General features: G+C 40.3%; 2 protein-coding genes across 4 annotated transcripts in view; one reads left to right on the forward strand and one right to left on the reverse strand.

Annotated features, from left to right (window-relative positions):
* The window catches only part of LOC309496537 (uncharacterized protein), a 134,672-nt gene extending 120,351 nt beyond the window's left edge, over positions 1 to 14,321 (reverse strand). The window contains exons 1-2 of one of the 3 annotated variants that reach the window (XM_082166529.1): positions 14,236 to 14,321; positions 13,622 to 13,815 (exon numbers count right to left, since the gene is read on the reverse strand). In XM_082166529.1, coding sequence (XP_082022655.1) covers positions 13,622 to 13,742 — 121 coding nt within the window. In that variant the 5' untranslated portion in view covers positions 13,743 to 13,815; positions 14,236 to 14,321. Of the gene's footprint in view, positions 1 to 4,219; positions 4,460 to 13,621; positions 13,836 to 14,235 lie in introns of those variants that run through there. The other 2 variants (XM_082166530.1, XM_082166531.1) reach the window with 2 other exon arrangements.
* LOC309496540 (uncharacterized protein) lies at positions 6,366 to 9,433 on the forward strand. The gene is made up of 2 exons (XM_082166538.1): positions 6,366 to 6,952; positions 8,435 to 9,433. Exons 1-2 carry the CDS (start codon positions 6,393 to 6,395, stop codon positions 9,156 to 9,158), a joined length of 1,284 nt encoding a protein of 427 aa, XP_082022664.1. The 5' UTR covers positions 6,366 to 6,392; the 3' UTR covers positions 9,159 to 9,433.
* Positions 14,322 to 24,368: the final 10,047 nt, after the last annotated feature.

Genomic DNA, 24,368 nt, shown 5'->3' on the forward strand with positions numbered 1-24,368 from the left:
TGTGAATTATGTCCCCATTCAATGGGCTTAAACAGTACAGCAATGTTGCGGGGTAAAAAGTACAATATTATGCTTTGGAATGTAGTGCAGTAAAAGTTTCTCAAAATAAAAGTACTACGAGAAAAAATATAGATACTTGAAAAATGTATACAGTAACAAAGTAAAAAAGCTTTGTTACTGACTTCCGCTGTAATTGGCTACCCACTTACAACGTTGTATGTTCTGTATTTATTATCTCGAACCATATTGTTGTGACTTGTGTAACTTTTCAGTTGAGGATCCTAGCTGTCAGGAGGAAATAGAGGGACTTGACGAGATGTCCGACTCTATGAAGCTAAAGCTATTGCTCAATGAAAATTAGGTAAGTCTCAGGGGAAGATGCAGAGATTGTTTGACCGCAAGGTTAAATTCAGAGAATTTCAAGTAGGTGACCAAGTGCTGGCATTGTTATCAGTTTTGATTAGTCCTTTCCAGGCAATGAAATTGGACCTTATACAAATGCTAAATGTTTTCCCAATAACAACTATCTATTAAACACGCCTGACCGCCGAAAGAAACTACAGGTTTGTCATATTAATTTATTAAAACCTTATATGACTCCGGTGGGAAGAAAACCGGAAGTGTCGCCTTTAATCACAGGAGAGTCGTGAATGCGATGGCGTATTGTTGTGTTTAATGATGTTGTGTCAATTCTAAAACTGTACATACATTTCTTTCATTCTTTAGACTATATACAGTGAAATTCATTTATAAATAAAATATTTTTTTATATATAATTCAGAAAGTAAAAAAAGAAGCAGGAATGAGATATATACATATCCTATATTGGATATTAACATCCAATAGTGTAAATCGCGGCAGCAGCTTCAGGTTGGTAGTCCAAGGCATTGTTGTTTCCGGGGTTCTTACCACCGGAGCCTCACTTTCGATTTCAAAATGGCGGCTGCGTGAAATCAGCGTATTGATGATTGTGTGGATCATGTTGGCTCTGCACAGTTTGTCAGCAAATTCAACCTTTTGAAAGGCTATTGGCAAGTGCCTTTGACATCTCGTGGTAAGGAATTGTCTGCTTTTGTTACACCAGATAGGTTCCTGCAGTACACCGTTATGCCTTTTGGGGTCAGAAATGCTCCCGCTACGTTTCAGCGGTTGGTAAATCAAGTACTGTCTGGGTTGTCAGGATGCGAGGCTTACTTAGACGATGTTGTATTGTTTAGTTCTTCCTGGTCCGAACATCTTGACCAAATGAAAGAACTTTTTGTACGCCTGTCCAAAGCCAATTTAACAATTAACCTTGCCAAGTGCGAGTTTGGAAAAGCCACCGTGCCATATTTGGCTAAGGTGGTTGGTCGGGGTTGTGTAAAACCAATCAACGCTAAAGTTGATGCTATTAGTAGTTTCCCTACACCTAGTACCCGTCGTGAACTCCGTCGATTCCTGGGAATGGTAGAGTACTATCGAGGGTTTTGTCAGAATTTTGCCAGTGTAGTTACTCCTTTGACTGATTTATTGAGTCCAAAGAAATCATTCGAGTGGTCAGAAAAATGCCAGAGTGCTTTTGATAATGTGAAAGCCCTGTTAGCCAATGCTCCTGTACTCGTTGCACCTGATTTTAAGAAACCGTTTCTTCTTGCAGTTGATGCCAGTGCTTATGGTGCTAGTGCGTTTTTTTTACAGGAAGATGCTGATGGAATTGAACATCCGGTTAGCTATTAAAAAAAAAATTTATAATCGCCATCAGCAGGCTTATTCGACAATTGAAAAAGAGGCTTTAGCCCTTGTGTTGGCTGTTCAACATTTTGAGGTCTACTTGTGGTCTCATCATATGGCGCTTTTCCACTACACAGTACCAGCTCGCCTCGGCTCGGCTCGCCTTTGTTTGGTTTTCCACTGTGTAAAAGTTGTACCTGTACCTGCTTCCAGGTACTTTTTTTCGTATCACCTCCGGCGAGGTTCTGAGCGAGCTGAGACGATACTAAAATGTGACGTGAAAACACGGCAGACTGCTGATTGGTCAGAGATAATCGTCACTATTCACTGCGTCATCATTGCACACGCCAGACGGAGTATCCTGAATAAAAAACAGCAAAAACAAAAACATCCAAAAACAGCATACACTCGATTTCCTCCATTGTCCTGTGTGTGTGGGTAGCGGGTGTGTGTCGCGTAGAAGATTAAGTCACGGCAGTTTCCTGCGGTGTCGCTATGACGACTAGGTACTATTGTGGAGGTACTATCTGCAATGGAAAACGGAGCGAAAAGCGAGACGAGACGAGACGAGACGAGTCAAGTCGAGCTGGTACTGGTAATGGAAAAGCGCCAATAGTTTACACAGATCACAATCCTTTGACCTTTTTAGATCAAATGCGTGGTAAAAACCAAAGAATTATGAGATGGAGTCTTATCTTACAACCTTTTCATCTACTGATCAAACACATCCGCGGCAAGGATAACTTGATTGCCGATGCTCTTTCACAAGCGTAAATGTTTCAGGTTTTTTTGTATCATTTGTGCATTTCTCTTTCTCTCCCTCTTTCTGTCCCTCTTTGATATCCTAGGGCCCAGGAGATCCGAGAGCGAAATGGAACGGGATTGCAGAGATCAGTATAAATGGCCCCAATGTTTTTGTGTAATAATTCTATACATTAATTTTTGCTGTCGTTCATATTTTATTTTTATTCATTTTCTTTGTCGGTTATTTAGGGAACCTCTTTTTGGAGTGGGAGGTGTAACGACCCTGAGTGTTCTCCTTACTTGATGGTGGCAGTCTGTGGGAGTTCTGAGTAGTGTTGTTTTTGGTGGCCTGTTTTAATTTTAGTCTAGTCTTTGTGTCAACCTGTTATTTTACTTTTTATCAGTTTTAGTCACGTTCATACTCTTTGTAGTCTAGTCAAGTTTCAGTCGACTAAAAGTCTGAGCATTTTAGTCTTATTTTAGTCAGAATTATCCTTGACTATTTTCGATTAGTTTTAGTCGACAAAAACTGATGACATTTAGTCTAGGTTATGTTTGATATTGCGCTGTCAGAGAAAGTGAAACTAAAATCACGCGCGCGTGTGGAACGCGCTTTACAAATAAATTTGACGCGCCTTACCATGTCTAATAACAAGCACAAATTGTGTTAAAAAGAATTTGACATGCAAGTACAAATGTAGGCTATCTGTCCTACAGCGTTTTTCTACTTTACCACAGTAAAGAATATGAATACAATAGGCCTAATTAAAAGTGAACCAATGAAGAAACGTTTATAATCCCCTTAGAAAATGGGTGAGACGTGAGTGAAGATTTGGGAAAAGAAACAAGAGATTCCATGCAGGGGATGAGTCACGATTTTTGAATATTTGATTAGTTTATTTAATTATAGAATATCGAATAGGTTGTGCGATTATTCTCAAAAATAAAATGTTTTCGTTGCTAATGTGGTGACGCGATCATGTAACCGGAGGGTGACGCTACCAATAACGCACATAACAGCTGTCACAAAGAACCGGCAAAAGTAATGATTATGATTGTGTCAAATATATCAATGAGACATTTTAATTGTTTATTAAAAAACTAGTGTTTTCTGTGTCCGGCTGCAAAGATGAAGTTGACGATGCTGACTTGTTATCTTCGCAGTGAACGCGCCTATAGAGAGAACTGCACATTTCATACGGATTAGCATACATAAGCAGAGAGTATAGTAGGTTTATTTTCCTTTTTAATTGTTTTGTTTAAAAGTAGATAATTTAAGCTTTCTATATGGAATAACTAATGGAATATTGTACAATTTCTGCTAAATTGAAGCTATCCTAACTGATGCAATATAATGCATTTTAATCCTCTTTTTTTTTTATTAAAAAAATATTTGTTTACAAAAAAAGTTTAAAAAAAATTAAATAACATTCACACATTTCCATTACTTTCACTTCCCATAGGCTCAAAAGGTCAAACAGATCGAACCCAGATCGAACAAGGTAAGCTTAACCCAGATCGAACAAGATAACAATATAATCAAACAAGTTAAACAAGATAACAACATAATCAAACAAGCTAAACAAGGCAACAACATAAGAGAACAAGTTAAACAACCCTAACAACATAGTCAAACACTTTAAATTAGTTAAACAAGCCAGCAACACAATTGATCAAGCTAAGCTAACCAAACAAGCAAACAACATAAGTGAACAAGCTAACCACACAAAACAGACAAACAAACAAATGGCTGTATAATGCTTACTTCTTACTTGACCCTTCATCCCTATGATTGCATAGAGCACCAGCCATTGTATCCAGGTCAAATTGTTATCACTGATATTACAATATGACCTTGAGGATAACATTGAGTCAGAGTTTGAGCATTTGATTGTTGCAAAACTGCACAAACCATATTAAAAAACCTGTTAGTGCCTCCATTATGGTAACTTTAAACAGTTAAACCCTTATATAGGTTATATACTGTGATAACAAATAAACAAACATTAAAACATTGAGGAAAAACCAAGGCAAAGCAGTGCATTATGGGAGCATTAATTCACTTACCACGTTGGTAACCCATGTTGCAAAACATTATGTGCATGAGTGAATATTACCAATTTTTAACCCAGTAATTCTTGCCACCAACTGTTGTCCCTGGTAAGGATGATGTATGTTTGGTTGCTTTTATTTTCCGGAGGAAGAGCTGGTAGAAGCTTGATGTTCAAACGTACGCCAGTTTGACTCCCAATCCAAATTATTAGTAGCCTTTGCTTACTTCGCGTGGTCCGTTCTTGTTTCTCTTAGAAGCTGCAACTTGTTTGTGGCTTATCTGAAGCTTTAGAGACCATGTTAGACCACTTTAGGGTAATCTGTGAAGGTTGAGATGGTGGTCTTGACTGTCATCTTCTGCTCTTTGAGCCAAATTTGATTTGGCCACCAGCTTTTTTGGATTGTGGACTCTTGGAGAGAATTTGACTGATTCATTGTAGTAAACCACTTATTACATACCATGAAATTGGTATCTGACTTCCATGAAGTTCTGGAGATACTAGACCATTCTCAACATATCTGAACATCTCCGAGATGTTCTTATCTGCTTTTTCGGTCCTGATTCTGGTTCTTTATCCATATTTCACATTTTGGAGAAATAGTCATTGCTTTTCCTGGTTCCTTTGCACTTACGGCTATTTTTCCCAGCGTTTCAGTCCTAATTGTGTAACTTTTCAATGGACTTTGACTTCTCTTGGATAATTTTCTTATACTTCCGTCCTGATACTGGTTCTTTTTCCAAATTTCAAACGCTTTTGAAGTTAATTCTTGCTTTTTATGTTTACTGTGCGTTGCAGTGCTCTTCAAGTAATCTTTGTCTTCAATGGACCTTTCTCATTATGATTCTTTCCAGTATGTCAACTGTTTTTGATGATTATTTCTGCTCTTTAAACGTTCCTTTACATCTGCCTCTACTGTACTTTGATTATTGACCCGTCATTGGTGTTTTGTCTGCTTTATCCAAATTATCAGCACTAATGGTCTGTGTTTTGGGGTATTTCTATAGGTTCCTGTACTTTTGATTGACAAACCTTTATCATGGCAGAGTATGATCACACCGAAGAGGAATTTGATTTTCTCTACGGGGATAGGCTCCATTATGCAGATGTAGAAAATTCAAAAATCTGCTTGACGCGTTCTACAGCTATGCTGACGTGGAAGATTTCCTGAGGGACGAGGATGTCCACATCCCCCTTTTCCCTACTGTGGTGGAAAGTTCAAAGGATTCCATCAACTATGCCTATGACATTGATGGCATCGTCATTGAGTTGAGGGAAATCACCGCACTCAAGGCTTCCCTTCATTACTTGGATGGTGGCCAAGGTTGTCGGTGTTAACCTTCAAACTCATTGGCACTCCCTGAAGAAACACCTACCTCTCAGTGATTTCAGCGCTGACGGGATATCTGCCCTAAAAAAAGACCTTTGGGCACACATTAGGCTTTGTCGATGGTGGATACCTTTTGAACATCTGCTGCGTCACTGCAGAGAAAATCAATCCGCACCCAGTGTTCAGAACCGAGGTGGCAGCAAGAGCAAGTGATAAATTCTGTCATTCATGTCTTCACATCGAAATTAAAGGCACTGCCAGACAAAGAAATGCAGCGTCCAACTGTACTGAAGAACAACCTCAATGACCTGATCCGCATGAACATCGTGAGTGACGACCAAAAGTTCATACTTGACATCTTAATGCAGGCCATCCGAGAAGTTGACCAGGATCCCACGCAGAGAATACAAATTTTTCTCTCCAAGTTTGGACAAAAACAAACCGTCCCACTTGAACTAGCGTCTTTGGTCAGCAGGCAAGGAGTGGAGAGCCTAACATGCCACGCAGCATGTACCCTGTCCGGGGCAAACTTCCAGTCGAACTTGAATCGGCACCCCATGACTGTTGATAACAGCGTTCTTGACATATTCAACGGTCCCCAACGATATTCTAAAATCACATTTTTGCAGCTTTATGCAAACACACCCCATGTCCACATGCCGGTCACTAAACACCCAGTGACCAGGGTGATTGCCTCCTGCGGGGTTCAAATTAAGAGGCATTTGAAAATGATTCTTCAAAAGGCCCACAGCTATATCAAATGCATGGATGACCTGGCCAGGAAATCCCAGTGCAGAACCCATGCCAGGATTGAGGCAGTTTTCCTGATGAAGGAACACATCCCAGTACGTCTAGAGGGAAGGGACTTTTTTAACCCAAAAGCTCTTCACCTACTGCTGGAGCAGACGCCAATGGTCCTCCCTTTCAGGGACAATTCCTATGGGTTGGGCCTGCGACATGTGGTGAAACCTGTTGCCACACACCTGACCAGCACCCTTGAAGGGCTGTTAAGGAATTCACACAGTCAAGGGGGGTACAAGAACAGCTGGATGGCTTTCCAAATGGAGCTTGCCCTTGAGGAGCTGTTCTTTGGAAGGCTGTTCTATCCTCCATCTAGGCTAGAGCTTAAATCGGGCCCAAAAAAATCAAGCCCGACCCAACCCGAGCCCGTTGTGTCCGAGCCCGGGCCGACCCGACACGTTTACTGTAATTATGAGCCCGAGCCCGATTTAAACCCGACCATTTTTAATATGTGGGCCGTTATAACCAGGGGCGGCGCCAGAATTTTTTTAAGCAGGTGCTGCTGTGCTCATTTAGGCTACAAGGGGGGAGCTGCGCAGTTATATATATTATATAAATACTATTTAATAAATGAGCAAAAATTGGCCACTCAATATTCAATAATTTTAATTATCACAATTAAAGTTTTAATTTTATTAAATTGAACAAGCACAACATTCAGCATTCAATCAAATATTCTTAAAGATTTATTATTATTAATAATGTTACTTCAACATTTTGTTATTTCAACTAATATGTGTGAGCAACAAGCAAGATGTGCATTTGTAAATTCGGTGACAGCGTGTGTTACGAGTTTCAAATGGTGTGACCGCGGCGCGCCGGCGACTTCATGTCATGATTATAATGTCTGCTATATTGCTTTTTATGTATTAAATCCAGGCAAATGGTTGATGAAAAATGTATTAAAATTAAGTTACAATTTATACTAAACGAAATTCACTTTAAAGAAAAGCTTTCTTCAAAACAAAACTTAACAAACTTGAAACTATGTGCTTATTTAATGGCTAAAACACGTAGGCTACTACAGACTCTCTTTTTGTACAAATTGCAGCACATTCATTTAATTCTGAATTTTGCACATGTAAGTTGAAAGGCATTTGTTTGTGCATAGTAAAACATATCTGTAACATTTATCAAGTTCATGTGCGTGCAATTATCTTAATGAATAGACCTAATGCGACAAGGAAGAAGCATGCAAACTGCGTTGTTTGTTTATTCAGAAATAGTTGAATGGATCGGAAAAGTAACAAAAGCGGATATTGAGGCCTGAGGCTGACTATACTATAATAATTTCTGTCATGGCAAGACTGGTTGTCTGTTCATCGTCGAAGTCCCCGTTTATTTTTATTTTTTATTTTTTTATTTTTTGCTGTCATAGGCGAGCAGTGTGCGCATTTAATGCACGAGACAAAGCCAACACATTATGTTGTCACTCCCCACGACTAGTTTAAAATGTGTCCATACCTCCGATTTTCCTCCAAACTTGCTCAAAGTTAATTCTCCTGTTTTAATTTTTTTCTTTGCTTCTTTCTTTGCTTTGATCCATGTCGCACTTATAGAATAGCAACTTAGAATAGCAACATAAAAGCCTACAGCACCACAGCAGGTGTGATGCGTCACGCGTGCGAGACTGCTAGTGCGAGTGGACAAGACGCTGCGCATGACACGTGACGTGCTTTATCAAGGGCCCGACCCGACCCGGCCCGAGGACAGTGGCGGGAAATATCGGCCCGACCCGGCCCGCGGGTCGGGTCGGGTCGAGTCCGGGCTCGGGCAGAGAATTAAAGCTCTAATCTAGGCCTTACTCCATCAGCCTCGGGACCCTCTCCACAGATCCAAACAGCCTTACAAAAAGAAGAGGTTTCCTGGGACTGTCCCCTGTCGGTAGTGCCAGCGTCGGGGAGTCTCCACCACCGATCAAGATCTGGATCAGTGACCCAATACAAAGGCTGAGAATAGAACGGATATTTCCCTTCACTGACACGCTTGAGGCAGGACCAGTTGTCATCGGAGAGGCACTCGTGCGGGTCATCCTGTCTGACCTGCATGACATAAACGAGGGAATCTCGATCCAAAGCCTGAAAGGTGACGCTCCTCCTCTGCTGTCGAAGTTGTTCGGGTGCCGGACAGTCGAACAACTGTGCCAGGACCTTTCAGAGAGGAAAGGCTTTGACTATCCTATGACCTTTGGAAGGGCACTGGAAATGGCAAGGGCGGCAGGACATGACCTTTACTCCTGTCTGGAGTTAGGTACCAAGGAATTAAAGTTCTTCCCAGCGTTTACTTTCTGGGATGAACAAAGACATCCCAAAGCAAGATGGAATCGGAAAGATTACATTGAGCTATACAAATCAACTGAGGCACCATCAAATGCGGCAGAGGCAGCTGCACTTCTTGGAGATGTATGCGCAGAGATAGAAAAGCGGGGCCTGTGCTACTCCAGCAACCTCCAGAGGTACAAGGAGAATGGGATGCCCTGGATGGAACCGGTAATACAACGACGCCTAAAGACCCTGGAGTGAGTGAAGAAAATAACCACCCTCACCCTGGTCAGTTGCGCAGGGCTGATACAAAATGGCGATTTTGTATCATTCGCATCTTTAAAAACACTACTTCAAGATATGACCCTGAGCCAGAGCCAACTGCAAAAACTGAACATAATGTCTCCGTTAATTCTTGTGCACTCACCCTCCCTCAACCGGCTGCACCAGTCCATTCCCCACAAGGTGGCCCCACAGCAGCCAGCAAAGCCCAAAGCCACCACCTCTAAGGAACCTCCAAAGCGGGCACCATCTCCCCAGCTATCTGAACAAGAGGACCAAGAAGAAGTGGAAATGGAACAGGTCATTGAAAGAGTCAACACAAAGACTGTGCCAGCCAATTCCAAAACCCTGTGGTGGGACGAAGAAATTCAGTTGGTTATGGCTAACCCAGATCTGAGCCATGCACAAGCCTACCAGGCTTACCTCAGGGCATGTGAGGAGCAAGGGAGGCCTGCAAGAACAATCCGGGCATTTCGGAGCAAGAGACAACGACTCTCTTAAGACAGTGTTTACTTTTTTTGAAAATTAAAATACTTTTCCTTTTCTCTGCAATTCACTAATGTGAGGCTTTTCTATTTACAGTTCAGCCAGGAGACACTCACCTGATACTATTTTGACGTGGAACTCCTGTTTGGATGTACGTCTCCCTTTGGTAAGTTTTACATTTTTTCACACTTTATTTACACTTACCTTTGTAAGCACATCAGTAATGTGAGTATTTTCTATTTACAGTTCAGCGAGGAGACACTCACCTGATACTATTTTGGGAGACCGACTCCATTCGACTGCGCGTGGCCCAGTTAGTACACATACCGAGTTTCAGCTCCCTAGGACCTATGGAACTCGAGATATTGGGGTTCTAATGTTCTAATGTCCAAAACTAATGTTACACTTCTTTAACTTCGCAGTACTATTTAAAGTAATTGCCGTTAATCACATTAAGCCACGAATAAGGACTCGCACTGATGGACACACAGCTGAAGTACGAGCACAGATGCGCCTCTCACATGCATGCAATTGTGAATTCAGTTCTCTTTCACAGCTACACACACAATTATGTCAAAATGCACATCATGTGGACTATTCAATTGTGGAGTGTGGAGTATTCAATGTTAACAGAGTCTGTCATGTCCTACATAAACAAAGATAAATGGGAGAAAATTGCATGTGTAACCGTGCATTCATTCTTCATTCTTAGGGACAGCCGCCTCATAAACTGTTGCCATTCGTTTCATTAATGCTAATTAAAACATACTGGTTTTGACTAAATCACATTTTTATCCTTATCATGAATCAATATATTAATATAATTTATTACATGGCTTGGTTGAATTCCAATGTAGAATGCGGCGAAGTATAACACACCGTTGCCATGAAAAACAGCGCGTTGCTATGGACGCGGAATGGACTATTTTCTTTAGCGGAAGCAATAAACTCCTTTTTAAATAAATATTTTGTGTCAAATTATTTATTTATTTTGTAGGTACCCATGTAATAAGCGGGATAATGTATTGCGAGGCGGTTGTCATAGCGAATAACCCATTATATTCCCATTCAGCCTGTCGGGGTTGTTATTCGCTATAACAACCACCTCGCGATACATTATCCCTTACATATTTAATTCATAAAGTGAAGCTTATACAGCTTTTTATTTTTACATTTGATTATTCAATATCATTAGTATTTCTTACTAAATGTTTAATAAACCTATGCTACTGTCACTGAAAAACGTAAAGTCACATATTTGAGGTCTAAATAACTACAATCTCGGCTAAAAAATTCTTACAACTGCATTCCGTAAAACATTAGTATTTGTAAAAAATATGGTGGATTTGCTTGAGCGCCGTGACAGTCTGATACAAGCTGTGAAACAGTTCCAGTGCTGAGCCCTTTTCTTGATGCCTTACCCATAGGCGGAGTTTGACATTCGAGCCAGGGGGGGCAAAAAACAAAAAAACAAAAAAAAAGATCATTGTAGCAGCTGGGACCTATAGAAGCTTGTTTCCGCCACTGAATAATAAATAAATAATAATAATTCCGACCCCTATAAAGTCGCAAAATGGGAGATATAAAGTCAGAATTGCGTGATATAAAGTCGCAATTGGGAGATATAAAGTCAGAATTGCGTGATATAAAGTCGCAATTGCGTGTTATAAAGTCAGAATTGTGAGATATAAACTATTCTGAGGTCAAAAAAAAAAAAAAAGTCTGTCTTTTTTTCCCTTAGAATTGGACTTTTTATCTCACAATTGCAACATCTCGCAATTCTGACTTTATTTCTCAGAGATATAAAGTCAGAATTGTGTGAAATAAAGTCGCAATTGCGTGTTATAAAGTCAGAATTGCGTGTTATAAAGTCAGAATTGCGTGATAGTCGCAATTGCGAGAAAAAAAAAGTCAGAATTCTGACTTTATAACACGCAATTGCGACTTTATTTCACGCAATTCTGACTTTATATCTCTGAGAAATAAAGTCAGAATTGCGAGATGTCGCAATTGTGAGATAAAAAGTAGCAATTATCTTTTAAAATGTTTTATTTTGTGGCGGAAACAAGCTTCCATAGGGTCCTGCATGGCCTATCAATTGGGGAACTCGCACATACTGTATGGACAAAACAAACATGCTAAATAAACACATTTATTTTTAACCCAAGAAAAAACAGTACAACAATACAATCATATTTGTAAACAGGTAGAACGTCACTACTGGACTTCGCATCGCATCTTCGTTCGGACACAATTAGGATCAATGAAATGTGGACCACTTTTGCACTGTTAAAATATTATCTTCAACCAAAACGAAAAGATTTTTAAGGTTTTTCTTTCCTTTTTTCAAAACACATTGTGGCAATGAGAGTGATTAAAAAACAAGTTATATTTCGCATTTTGTTATACTTCATGAAACATTTAAAACATTTTGAGAGGGAAAAATGAACACAATACTCTCCACTTTTGAAACATATTGAACAGCATATTGAAAGCAGTGTGTTGAGTTTCTCCAGCTTAAGCAGTTATTTGGCAGAGAAATAAAACTTACAGACCTAGACATTGTCCAGACTAGTGCAACAGTAATTTTCGTTTTTTGCGTCCTGCATATGCGTCGATAATGGTCTCAGGTGAGAGCATAGGGGTGAGCCGTAATGTCGCTTTCGATGTGAAGTCACATGACCCAGAGCCCCGAATTTTTTTTTTTTTTTTTTTTTACTAAAGCAGTAGGCCTATATGAAATCAGATTACCTACCACCATTTAGTTGTTTTGTGTTATTTAAAATATTTATAATATCTCTTTTTTTTTTTAAATGCAATTTTTTTTTTTTTTATGCAATTACCCGTTTCACCAGGGGGGGGCAATGCTCCCCCTGCCCCCCCGCAAACTCCGCGCCTGGCCTTACCCCTGTTAGACACTGATGACTGACTAATTTATGTATTATTATTATTATTATCTTTTTATTGTTGTACTTCTGGACTTTGTTATTTTTATTTACGACTTGTCTTTTATTATTGTATTTGTATGTTTAACCGTGCTCAATAATTGTCCATTGCATTTACTTAATATTTTCTTTTTTTCTCTTTCGATCATGTTCTTGTTAATTGTTACGATGAGAAAAGGGAATGTGCTAATACTTATATATAAAATACTTTATATATCTTTACATAAAAAGAAGTAGATATTGAGTTTAATGTTACTCAAAATAATAGTTGGAATAACGAATGTCCAAAATGGAAATCGGATCTTCTCAGGATGAAGTAGCATTAGTATTTGTCTGGTCATGTGATCTCAACATGTCTGTCCACATGAGGCGACCCGCACCATGTAAAATAAAACCACTTTAAATAGGACACTCTTCAAAAATTCATTTCTGTAGAACTGGACATTTTAAAGGAGAACTCTGTAAGTCTAGCGAACTCTAGTCACTTCTTCGCTGATTTTCCCTTTTGTTGTCGCATGTTTTCCCCACGAGCTCCCCCTACAGCTGTGGGGGGGCGTATATTTCACAACACAGTCGTAAAAAACTCACTTGCGGCGGCCTCCTCCCCCTCTCTACCTCTGCTCATGTGCGTTTGTTTTGATCGGAGCAAGCCAACTGTATCGCGTGGAGCTATGTCTACCGAGGTGGGTCATCTGGTAATACATCATACATGCGTGTGTGTTTATGTCGAATTGCCGTAAAGCAATTTATGTTTCGCGCTCGTTCTCGTTCTAGTTCTCGCTTCTCACGAGACTTCCAATTTCACTTTGCCGGGACGGCAGTGCGCAAGTTGCAAGGTTGGTTTTCCGCCTGGGAACGCTGGGGGGAGCGGGGAAAGTCACCAATATCACCAGAACAGGTTGTTTAACCATCCAAATGATTTCTAGACAGTTTTATTAAGTTAAAAAAGTTACCAAGTTCTCCTTTAATAAGGATCAAATGACTGAGTTCAGCTTTGAGAATGAAACTGACCTGTTTGTTCCTCAGTTTCTTCTTGTTTCACACTGAATGTTTCTTCAATCTTGAAGTCTTCACTCTCCTCTTTAATAAACGGCATCTTCACGTCTTCAATCTCCTCTTTAATAAAAGCCATCTTTATAATAGTGTGTCACGTGGATCTCAGTTGCTTCACCAGAAGTTTTTCATCTGTTTATGAACACTTCATCCTGTTTAAGAGAAAAATTTACAGAAAGAAAAATAAATCCTAACTAAATCTCTGAGTGCGTCTCAATCAGATCTAGTTCAGTAGTTCAGTTCACTGGTAAGAGAGTTAGTCAGAGAGTTAATGGACTTAAATGATCTGATTAGACTAAAAACTAATAAAATACTCAGAATAGTATTACAAATTATTACATGATTACACAGTAGGTTCATATGAATTAGAAATTCAATGCAACATTTATTGATTTGTAGATTACATTTAATAGATTACACTTAGTCAAATTTGTCATCACACGTTTGTGTTGTTTGACCAACAGGAGACCAGCAAGAGACAAAACAATTTATTTGGCATAGCTTGTAAAAACGATTAAATTGCCTAACCACTTTGCATTGATTTAAACACTTTAAAAGCTTAAAACACAAACCTTTCTTCAGCAGAATCACAACAGATGCAGGAGACCGGCGCAGCCTTATGATGTCATACCTCCACTCCAAAATAAAAGTCCTGTTCACACACTAAAATGTGAAAATGTGCATATAATTCTCACACAAATAATAAAACATGTATCAGCGGCGTTCAGAGTTGAATTCTTGGTGAAATACATATTTAAATGAATGTTGATCAATGATGACTATTAGTCTGAACTACATCAAATATGCGAGATTCTGTAAATGGCTAAACTAATGTTTGTGTGCAGAAACCATTTAAGGGGTCGAGAACTTTTTTCAATAACAAACCAAATTTAGTTTGATGGGTTTTTAAAAAAAAAACAATAAAGGTATGTCAATCTAATTAAAAAATGTTTAGGGCCACCAAATCGAAAAAACAATGTTATTAAAAAGTGCATAAAAATGGGGTTATGCAATAAAACAATTATAATGTGTTCATTACTCACACCCACACACTAACCTTGGGTTTAATCGCTGTTATAGGCTAATTATGAGGGGTCCTTGGAAAATGTTCTACAGTACCTTATAAGTGGTCCATGGCCCCAAAAAGTTTGGTTTAGATGAAGTAGGAGAAATAACAGGAGCACACTTGGCTGATTTTGGGATGACAGAGATTGACTTGGCAGACTCAGACGTGGCTGGAATTGACTTGACTGACTGAAAGATGACAGTGGTTGACTTGACTGGCTCTGGGGTGGCAGGATCCTGATATCTATTCTGCTGAGTCCAGTTTTGGCCTGATCATGATGAAATATTAATATTACAATTTTTAATTAGTTACCAGTGAACCTTAATGTAAAGTGGACACCTGTGAATTTTTCATTTATGACTAACAAACATTAATAACCTGTGAAAGTGAGCCGTAATGTAAATTGCACACCTGTGAACCATTTTTTCATTAGATACAATCATTAATCATAATACAATCAATAACCTGTAAAAGTGAACTTTAATATCCACATGGTAAATCCACACATAGAACAGCAAGCAAACACAACCATTCGTAAACGAGACCGGACAAAGGCGAATTGAAACCACAGGACTTAAAAACACAGACAAACGAGGTGAGTAACTAAGGCCTTGTCCAAACTAATACGTTTTTTGGCCTTCCGTCCACACTGAGACGGCATTTTTATTAATGAAAACGAAGCTTTTTGAAAACGCTCTCCCAAAGTGGATAAATTTGAAAACGCTGTTTTCACATTGTAGTACGGAGAGTCAAAATGGAGGTATTTAAAAACGATGACGTAAGTTTAGTCACGTGACACATATTGTACCAAAAGATATTGCCTGTTATGTGCTATTCACTTTCACACAGCTGCTAAAATATGTTACTTTGCTCACTCATATCACAGTCCTGCAAAGATGACAGAAAATTCACTCACATTTGCTGTACTGCGGTAAAAACCCGAGAGCAGTTGCGTTTAGACCAAACATATAATGGTGACTGAGTGCGACCTGGACGCTTCCGTGAAGGGTGAGATATTTTTCTTAATAAAATGATCCTGTCAGAAGAATTGTGCGATAACTTTATTATTTATTTTTCCATCTGTATCATCTCAGTGAGCTTTTGTGAGGTTTTACGCATGTGCAGTGAGGTGAATTTGCCAGCGTTTTGCGTTTTCATGCGTTTTCCGAAAGTCTCTCATCCACGCCTGAAAACGCTAGTGTGGACGGAGAGCGTTTTTAAACGAAAACACCATTTTCAAATGTATCTGGATTAATGTAGACGTAGCCTAATACACAGTCATCAAATTAGTGACTATGACAAAGGACTTATGAAATGGTGCAAAACAAAAACAGGGTGATATTGTGACATTATTTCCCTTCCCGGAAGGCGAAACCTAGCGCCAGTACATAAGAGGTGAAGGAGGGAGGGAGCATGGGGGATTGAGGGCTGAGGCAACACTTGATCCATTAATACTAACACTTTCTCTTCTATTCTGTCCTATCCTATGTCTATATAAAAAATAAAAAAGTACATATACTGCGTTAGACTAAACTAGGAAGGGGGAACATAGCACTTACATATTGTTCCCTCAGGGGAAGATTAAAGGGGGCAGGGGATCCTCGTCTCCAAAATCATATAATAGTCCTCATTAACTCCCTCGGCGTCGGATAATGCAGCCAGCTTGCGCACCTGGTCAGACACGCAGGGTTCTGGCTCCGCTGCAATGTGTTGGACATGTCGTGCAGTGCAGTGTTGTGTTCAGACAATTATCTGATAAAGACATGACATGGCTAAATAAATAACAAGGGCTTTTCTCCAGTGTGACATCTCATGGGGACTTTTAAGTGTCTGTTTTGACTGAAGCTTTTCCCACATTTCTTGAGTCAATTCTCAAGTGGCAATTAAGGGTACCTTTATGTTTGAAACTCTTTCTACACTGATCACATGTAAACATGTTATTTATTGCTTAAATAAACCTTGGTTATTCATAAAATAAACACCAGCAACAAAAAATATAACGTTATAACACATTTATTCCTCCGCCAAGCAATGTAGTTCCAAAGAGGTTGCTAAGCAACACATGCAGCAACAAAGACAGTGAAAAACATGTTTAACGATTGGGTTGATTAATATTTATCTGGATATCACCATTAATTGTGCACTTGCTGAAGCATTGATCAAATAAGTTAGCACTCTTTGCTGGATGAGGAGTTTTTAACGCTGTACAGGTGCGCTTTAATTGTGGACAGTGCCAGAGGCAAGGATATTGCTCCAGCATCATCTCTCCTCGTAGTTTGGGCGCCAGTAAGATTGCAGTGAGGGTACAGTCGTGCTTCCCAAACAGTGATTGGTGTAGATCGTCTCAGTTCCAGCTGCTTTACAAATCCCTGGCATCATAGAACCAAGGAAGTTCACGCCCCATAGGCTCTCTAGTGTACCTAATTAGGAGAAAGAAAAAATTTTGCCTTGTAACCTGTTGCATTGTAGCTGTTGTTACTAGCAAATGTCTTTTTCTTGTTACAGTGTAGAGTAATCAAGCTAGAATGCAACAAAAAATATATCGCTGGCAAATGACAGTATGACTACAGAAAGGTGTGCACAATATGCTACAAATGAAAAAGTAAACTAAAGTTTAACTTACTATACATCTTTGGTCTTGGAAAAGAAAGGCCGGTGGATTGGCTGGCAGCAACGAGAGGTATTTCTCCAATGAGGCGACAGGACACAGATGATTCCCTGACTGTTCAAACAAATCCACGTAGGCTTTCTTTGTTTCTTTCGCTGGCATCTTTGTGTTTTTTTGTGCATTCGTTGAATGACAGTGTTACATACTTCTGACCGTTCTCCTCCTGGCCGATGATAAATGATTCGGGCTTCAGTTGCCGGTTGCCCTCTTTAGCTCTGCGTCCCATATGCAGCTGTACATCAAACTAGACTTTGTTGACAAGACCCTCAGGTGAATTTGGATTCAGTGCTGCAGTCTGCCTCCGTTAACGCAGGATGGTGGGATGTTTTGTCACGTCCTTCTCGGCAAAGATTTTTCACCAAGTTTTATTTTAGTGATAAACTCGGGATCTTTCAACAGACACCAGGATCGGGTGATCGGTGGATCATTGGGGTGAAGTAAACATCAGAGATGCTTTGCCACAAACTGTAGGAACTATACTAACTATGATGCGTATCTTCGTCCGAGATGGTACTCCTTGGAGCATCCACGTTGTTGGAACCCTTCCGCATTGTCAGCAGGGATCTCAGGGTCTCAGGTGTTTCTCCCCTTAGCCTGAACACCTCACCTGATTGGGCAGCGAGGACTTACTTGCCTTCACTTGCAGAAGGGTTCCAACTGTGGGCTCTCTTCAGCCACAGCCATCTTGAGCTGGACTCGGCTGCTGTAGCTATGTCCCTGGTGGCTTTCTTCAGCTGTTTAGACTCCAGACCCACCCTCTGGAGGAAGTAGCGCACAATTTAGCTGGGAACCCGCGGCAGCCGACTTCAATGGGGTGGTTGGTTGCATGCCACCCCTTTAAAACGGCTTCATCGACCAGGTCTTGGTACTTGGCTTTTTTCAGTTGGTGGGACATGGCTAGTCTCTCTTCCCAGGGCACCGTGAGCTCAACAACTATGATGGTTTTCGTGCTCCTGAATAGCAGGACCATATCTGCCCGAAGGGAGGTCACTCCCACGTCCTGTGGGAAGACAAGCTTCCTCTTCAGGTTCACTCTCAGCTCCCAGTCAGAGGCTCATTGCAAGATAGAGAACGTTGTTGCTAGAGATAAACTCGGGATCTTTCAACAGACACCAGGATCGGGTGATCGGTGGATCATTTATGTAATGGTTAAGCCCCGCACGTAGGCCACCATAACAGCTGAAACCGTAGGGTTCACCATTCCCGTTTTTCACGGTGGCATAAAACTGACGCAGAGCCTGGTTTAGGTCAATTTTGGTAATTGTTTTGAAATCAATAGCCAGATCTTTCTCGGCACACCAATTCTGAAAACATCAAACAGACCACATAGTCTGTTTAACGGTCCTAGTTTCATTTCTTGACTTTTACAACTCTTCAATTTCTCTCTCATTAATTCCAGAGTTTCTGCTTTGTTTTTTTTATCTTCTTTCTCTGTCCTGTCCATCTGTTTCCACCACTCATCAACGCTTAGACCACCCATTAAGTCAAAACTGACAACAAAATCTGTCATTTTGAATCAATTTGGCACAGTAATACTGAATTGTTTTACAGAATCACAAACGGCAGTTGCGCAGTAATACAAATGTAATAACGTTATAACACATTCCTTCGCCAAGAAAGGTAGTTCCAAAGAGGTTGCCAAGCAACACATGTAGCAACAAAGAATCACAAACGGCAGTTGCGCAATGCACAGTAATACTATAAAATAGTCACATGTGTATGTTTGTTGAGCAATTTACAATGGCTTAGAACGCAGCTCAACCAATCAGAATCAAGGACCGGAACTATCCGTTTTATAATTCTGTGTTTATGTCACACTTTTGGCAGGTGTAAGCTTTTCTCCATTGTGAATTGACATGTGCCTTTTAAGGTTTCCTTTTTGAGCAAAACTCTTTCCACACTTTTGGCAAGTAAATGCCTTCTCTCCAGTGTGAATTCTCATGTGTTTTTTAAGGTTTCCTTTATCAGTGTGGCTCTTTCCACACAATGTGCAGGTAAAAGGCTTCTCTCCAGTGTGAATTCTCATGTGGCCTTTAAGGTGTCCTTTTTGAATGAAACTCTTTCCACACTGTTGGCAAGTGAAGGCCTTCTCTCCAGTGTGAATTCTCATGTGATTCTCAAGTCTTCCTTTTTGAGTGAAACACTTTCCACACTGTTGGCAGGTGAAAGTCTTCTCTTCAGAGTGAATTCTCATGTGGCCTGTAAGATGTCCTTTTTGAATGAAACTCTTTCCACACAATTTGCAGGTTAAAGGCGTCTCTCCATTGTGCATTCTCCTCATGTGATCCTCAAGGTTTGCTTTTTTGATAAAGCTCTTTCCACACTGTTGGCAGGTGAAAGGTTTCTCTCCAGTGTGAACTCTTATGTGGACTTTAAGGTGTCCTTTTTCAGTAAAGCTCTTTCCACACAATTTGCAGGTGAAAGGCTTCTCTCCAGTGTGAATTCTAACATGCCTGTTAAGGACTACTTCTTGAGTGAAACTCTTTCCACACTGTTGGCAGGTAAAAGGCTTCTCTCCAGTGTGAATTCTCATGTGTATTTTAAGGATTCCTTTATCAGTGAAACACTTTCCACACTGTTGGCAGGTGAAAGGCTTTTCGCCAGAGTGAATTCTCATGTGCTTGTTAAGGTTTCCTCTTTGAGTGAAACTCTTTCCACACTGATTACATTTATATGGCTTTGCTCCAGTGCTCCATTTTTCTCCAGTTATGAAATCATGATGTTCCCCATACTGATCTTTCTCTTCCATTTCATTTAGTTCTTGACTCTCCACTTTCAGTGCCATCAGATCTAAAAAAGACAAATACTATTAAACCCCACCTTAATGGCACAAAACAACAGACATCAAGTCATTAAAACATTTAAAGCATCAAAACTAAAAACATGTATGCTAAACATATAAGATACATGTAAAACATGTAAGCCACTGAAAGTTGCCTGTAATCTCAGAAAATGTTCTCATTATTCATAACCTTTTTGCTTTCTTTAGAACACATTCCAAAATCTTTTTCCACTGCCAAAGGTATTATGGAAGTGGTTTGGAATTTGAGTAATGCACTGGTAAAAAAAAAAAAAAGGTCACTGTTCTAAACATGTGCTTTATGAAAATGAGTTCTACAAGGAGAAAGAAGGGTGGACCACACTGTGTGTGCCACCTCTGTTGTCAATAGCCAATCACAGCTCTGGAAGTGAAAAGCACCAAATTGCAATCCTCCTCATCATTAAGGGATAATTTACCCTTTCAAGAGACACTTCCCGTTCTGAGTCTCCAGTCCATCCAGTAAGAGAATAACAGACAAGATACAATATTCTGCGTTTCTATCCTGACAGAGAACATTTAAAAATCACAAAATACACACACACACACACATATACATATACACATATACATATATATACCGATAGGGGTGGGTGTTGTGAGGTTTTCGCGTGCAGCCGTCATAGGCAGCCGTGCACAAGCGCAAAACCTCACAACACCCACCCCTGTCGGTGATTGGTTGGAAAACGATTTATTTTGGTTTTGAGTGGTGGTGAAACCAACTATTTTTGTGTGTATATCTCAGAGCCTAGGCTGCCTACAGAGACGCGTTTTTTTGACGGCATGCTTATGGGGCGGGCAGCTAGCGGTAAATGTGATAATTTATGTTTGGGCCTGAAATCGCTGATACAACCTTTAAAATCGATATGTTGTTTTATCTGAATGAGTTGTTAGGATGATTTTCACATAGTTTTGAAACAAATATTCTAGGCTACGTGATACAATTTTCAAAAGTCGTGTCAAGAAATAATCAGTATGGGTTTCATGGCCTTATTTCAGTGACAATTGTTTTTGTTGTAGCAGAGTTTGTGCTGAATACAGTGTAATCAGATTTTAGCCATGAAAATGTCACAAGTAACAGAAATAAGAACAAATGTCAGAGCATGTCAGAACACCACCAGGGGCCAGAGGGTTAAAGTATCCCTAAATAAGAGAGCCAAAGGCAACAGTGGCAAGGAACCCAAACTCAATCGGGTGACAGAAATGGAGAAGAAAACACCTTAGGAGTTGTCCTCTGGCTAAACGAACAAAAAAATTGTGTGATTATGATTTCAGGCTGCGTCACAGTTCAGATTTTGTATCAGTATTCACACTTTCACTTTCACATGGAGATGAAGTTGGCCATAGGGGTCTGTGCAGATGACTTTGGTATGTTTTGTCAGGCCGCAAAGAAATATAGTCTCAATTCTAGTTTAGTTATAGAGCCCATTTCACTACAAAGTAGACCAAAGGGCTGTACAGTTAAAAAAAAGTCTACAGATAATAACAAATAATAATAAAACAGAACAAAAGAAAATAGAGACGTAAACAGCTGAGTATCTTCAGTGTAGCTGTGAAAACTAATGCCAAGTTTCCTAATGATATCTTCCAAGGGTAGCATGCACAGGGTGAAAAGCAACAGTCCTAGTACCGAGCCTTGCGGTACTCCATATTGAACTACATACACCATTTTCTGAGTCTCTGGTCTGTTAGGTAGGAAGCAGAAATATACAAAGTTCCACGTCTCTGGTCTGTTCAGAGAAGGCAACAACAGATTAATCTCCAGCCTTTGATGAAAGGGTCCTAACCTTATAAATGTGGGAAGCACGGTGGGGCCGAGAGTCAATGGAGCGAGGCCGGTGGGGAAGAAGACGGTATTAAAAAACGTTTTGGTAAAGATTTGAAATAAAGAAGCAGCCTGACATATTGTATGAAGACATTCGATTATTTTTTATTATTTTAGACTGGTCTTTGATGTAAAATTATAAATGCATGAGGCATATCAGTAACTGTGCAGTGGGAAAATCAGTCAATTTCTGGCACAAAAACTTAATGTTTTTAAAAGCAGACGTGAACCCTGGGTAATTTCTTCTGTGGTACACAAAAGGAGATGGAAGGCAGAATGTTAGCCTCAGTCACCATTCACTTGCATTGCACTTTTTGACCATATCATTTAAGTGAATGGTGAATGGGACTAATGTTCTAGAATTTTCATTTTCCACAGAAGGAAGTCATAAGGATTGGAATGACATGAGGGTGAGTGGTCTCTAAGGTTTAAAACTCTAAGGTTTTTCAGAGTTATCAGGTGAGTTCAGTGCTTTATTGTGCAGTTATGAAACCACGTGATACAATTAATAAATTAATATTTGTGATTCTCTGTGCTAGGCCTGGGCGAAAAATCGATTGAATGAATTAATTTGAATTTTTTGTTGCGGGCGATTTAAAAAATAAGTAAATCGAGTTTTTGTGTAATAGCGCATTTTTGGCTCCCCGGAGCTTCCGTAGCGTTAGTTTCACATAGCAGTATGTCAAGCGACAACAACAACATCATTGCACACACGAAACAGCAACAGCAAGCGACAACATGGCTACCGGTGAGAGTGGGAAGTTTGTTCCCAAGAAAGGAATAAAATCATCTGTTGTTTGGAACTGGTATGGGTTTGCTGCGACAGACGTGGAGCAAGAGACCCCACGCTGCAACATTTGCCTAAATCCCATCGCAGTCAAAGGCAGCAGCACCACAAACCTATTCCAACACCTGAAACAGAGACATCCAGCCGAATATGAAAAATGCCAGTCTCTCCGAGACGAACAAAACCGCAGTGACCAACAAACCTTAGCTAAAAAACAGCTAACTGTAGCCGAATCCTTTGCACAAGGCACCGCATATGACAGGAAAGGGGCACGGTGGAGAAAAATCACCGAAGCGGTCGCTTTGCACATAGCCAAAGACATGGTACCCATATATACCGTGGAGAAGATGGGGTTTATTAATTTGATTAAAACCTTAGACCCCAGATATGAGCTACCCAGCTGCAAGTACTTCAGTGAAGTCGCCTTGCCCCAGCTGTACAACACCACACGAGAGAAAGTCAGCAGAGAACTGGAGGAGCTGTCCTTTTATTCGGCAACAACCGACATGTGGTCCAGTCGGACTATGCAACCTTATATGAGTATAATATTCAATTTTGACAGCACATATTATCCTCATCCAAACCGCAGTCAAGCTAGATGACGCTCGTCTTTTCGTAATACTACTAGCTGCTACTACTACTACTGTCATTTAGCAAACGCTTTTTTCCAAAGTGACTTACATCTAGGAGAACAACACAAGCAAGAAATCAAATAGGAGGGTCCAGCATGGATAAGTGCTGGTTAGATTGCTGTGAGTCCCGTCGGACACAGGTGCTGCCAGGCAGTGCTAGAGGAGTTTTTTTTTTTTTTTTTTTTTAAGTCAGCCAACCCAACATTTAGTCAAGCTGACTCGACTACGAAAAGACGAGTGTCTGACTACTTGACTGCGGTTCAACCACCGTTTAAAAAGTTTAAGTGCTGTACGTGATTTATTCAAATAAAATATTTTTTTTAACTAGGCCTAGGCAAAAAATCAGGGGAAATGTATGTCAGTGTCTCATACATCAAGGCTGTTATCCATCTGTTCAAAACCAGTCTTTTGCAGCCTGAGGACAACGACACGGAGCTTACCCAAACAATAAAAAGGAACATACTGGGATACCTTGTTGACAAATACAGTGATCCTGTCAAGGATGAGCTCTTGGACATGGCCTCTCTGATGGATCCAAGGTTCCGGACATCCTACACCGACCCAGACAAGGTGGAGCAAGTCAAAAGAAGAGCTGTCAGTGAACTTCTGTCTTTCCCCGCTGACAAAAGCACACCACAGCCTGGTCCAATTGTGCAGGTGGACCAGGAAGAGGCAAGGCCTCAAACAGACCCCAAGAGGAAAAAGACCTTAGAAACCTTCTTCAAGAAGAGTGTTGTTGTGCCAACCTCTGACCAGTCGGAAAGAAGCTAAAATAGAGACTGAACTGGCAACCTATCTGCTCTTGCCAGAGGCAGACCCTGACACTGATCCACTGCAGTGGTGGAAGAGCAACAAATCCAACTTTTCAAGGCTCAGTCACCTGGCCAAGAAATACCTCAGTATCCCTGC

Source organism: Leuciscus leuciscus (genome assembly GCF_965113295.1).
Source record: "Leuciscus leuciscus genome assembly, chromosome: 4".
NCBI lineage: Eukaryota > Metazoa > Chordata > Actinopteri > Cypriniformes > Leuciscidae > Leuciscus > Leuciscus leuciscus.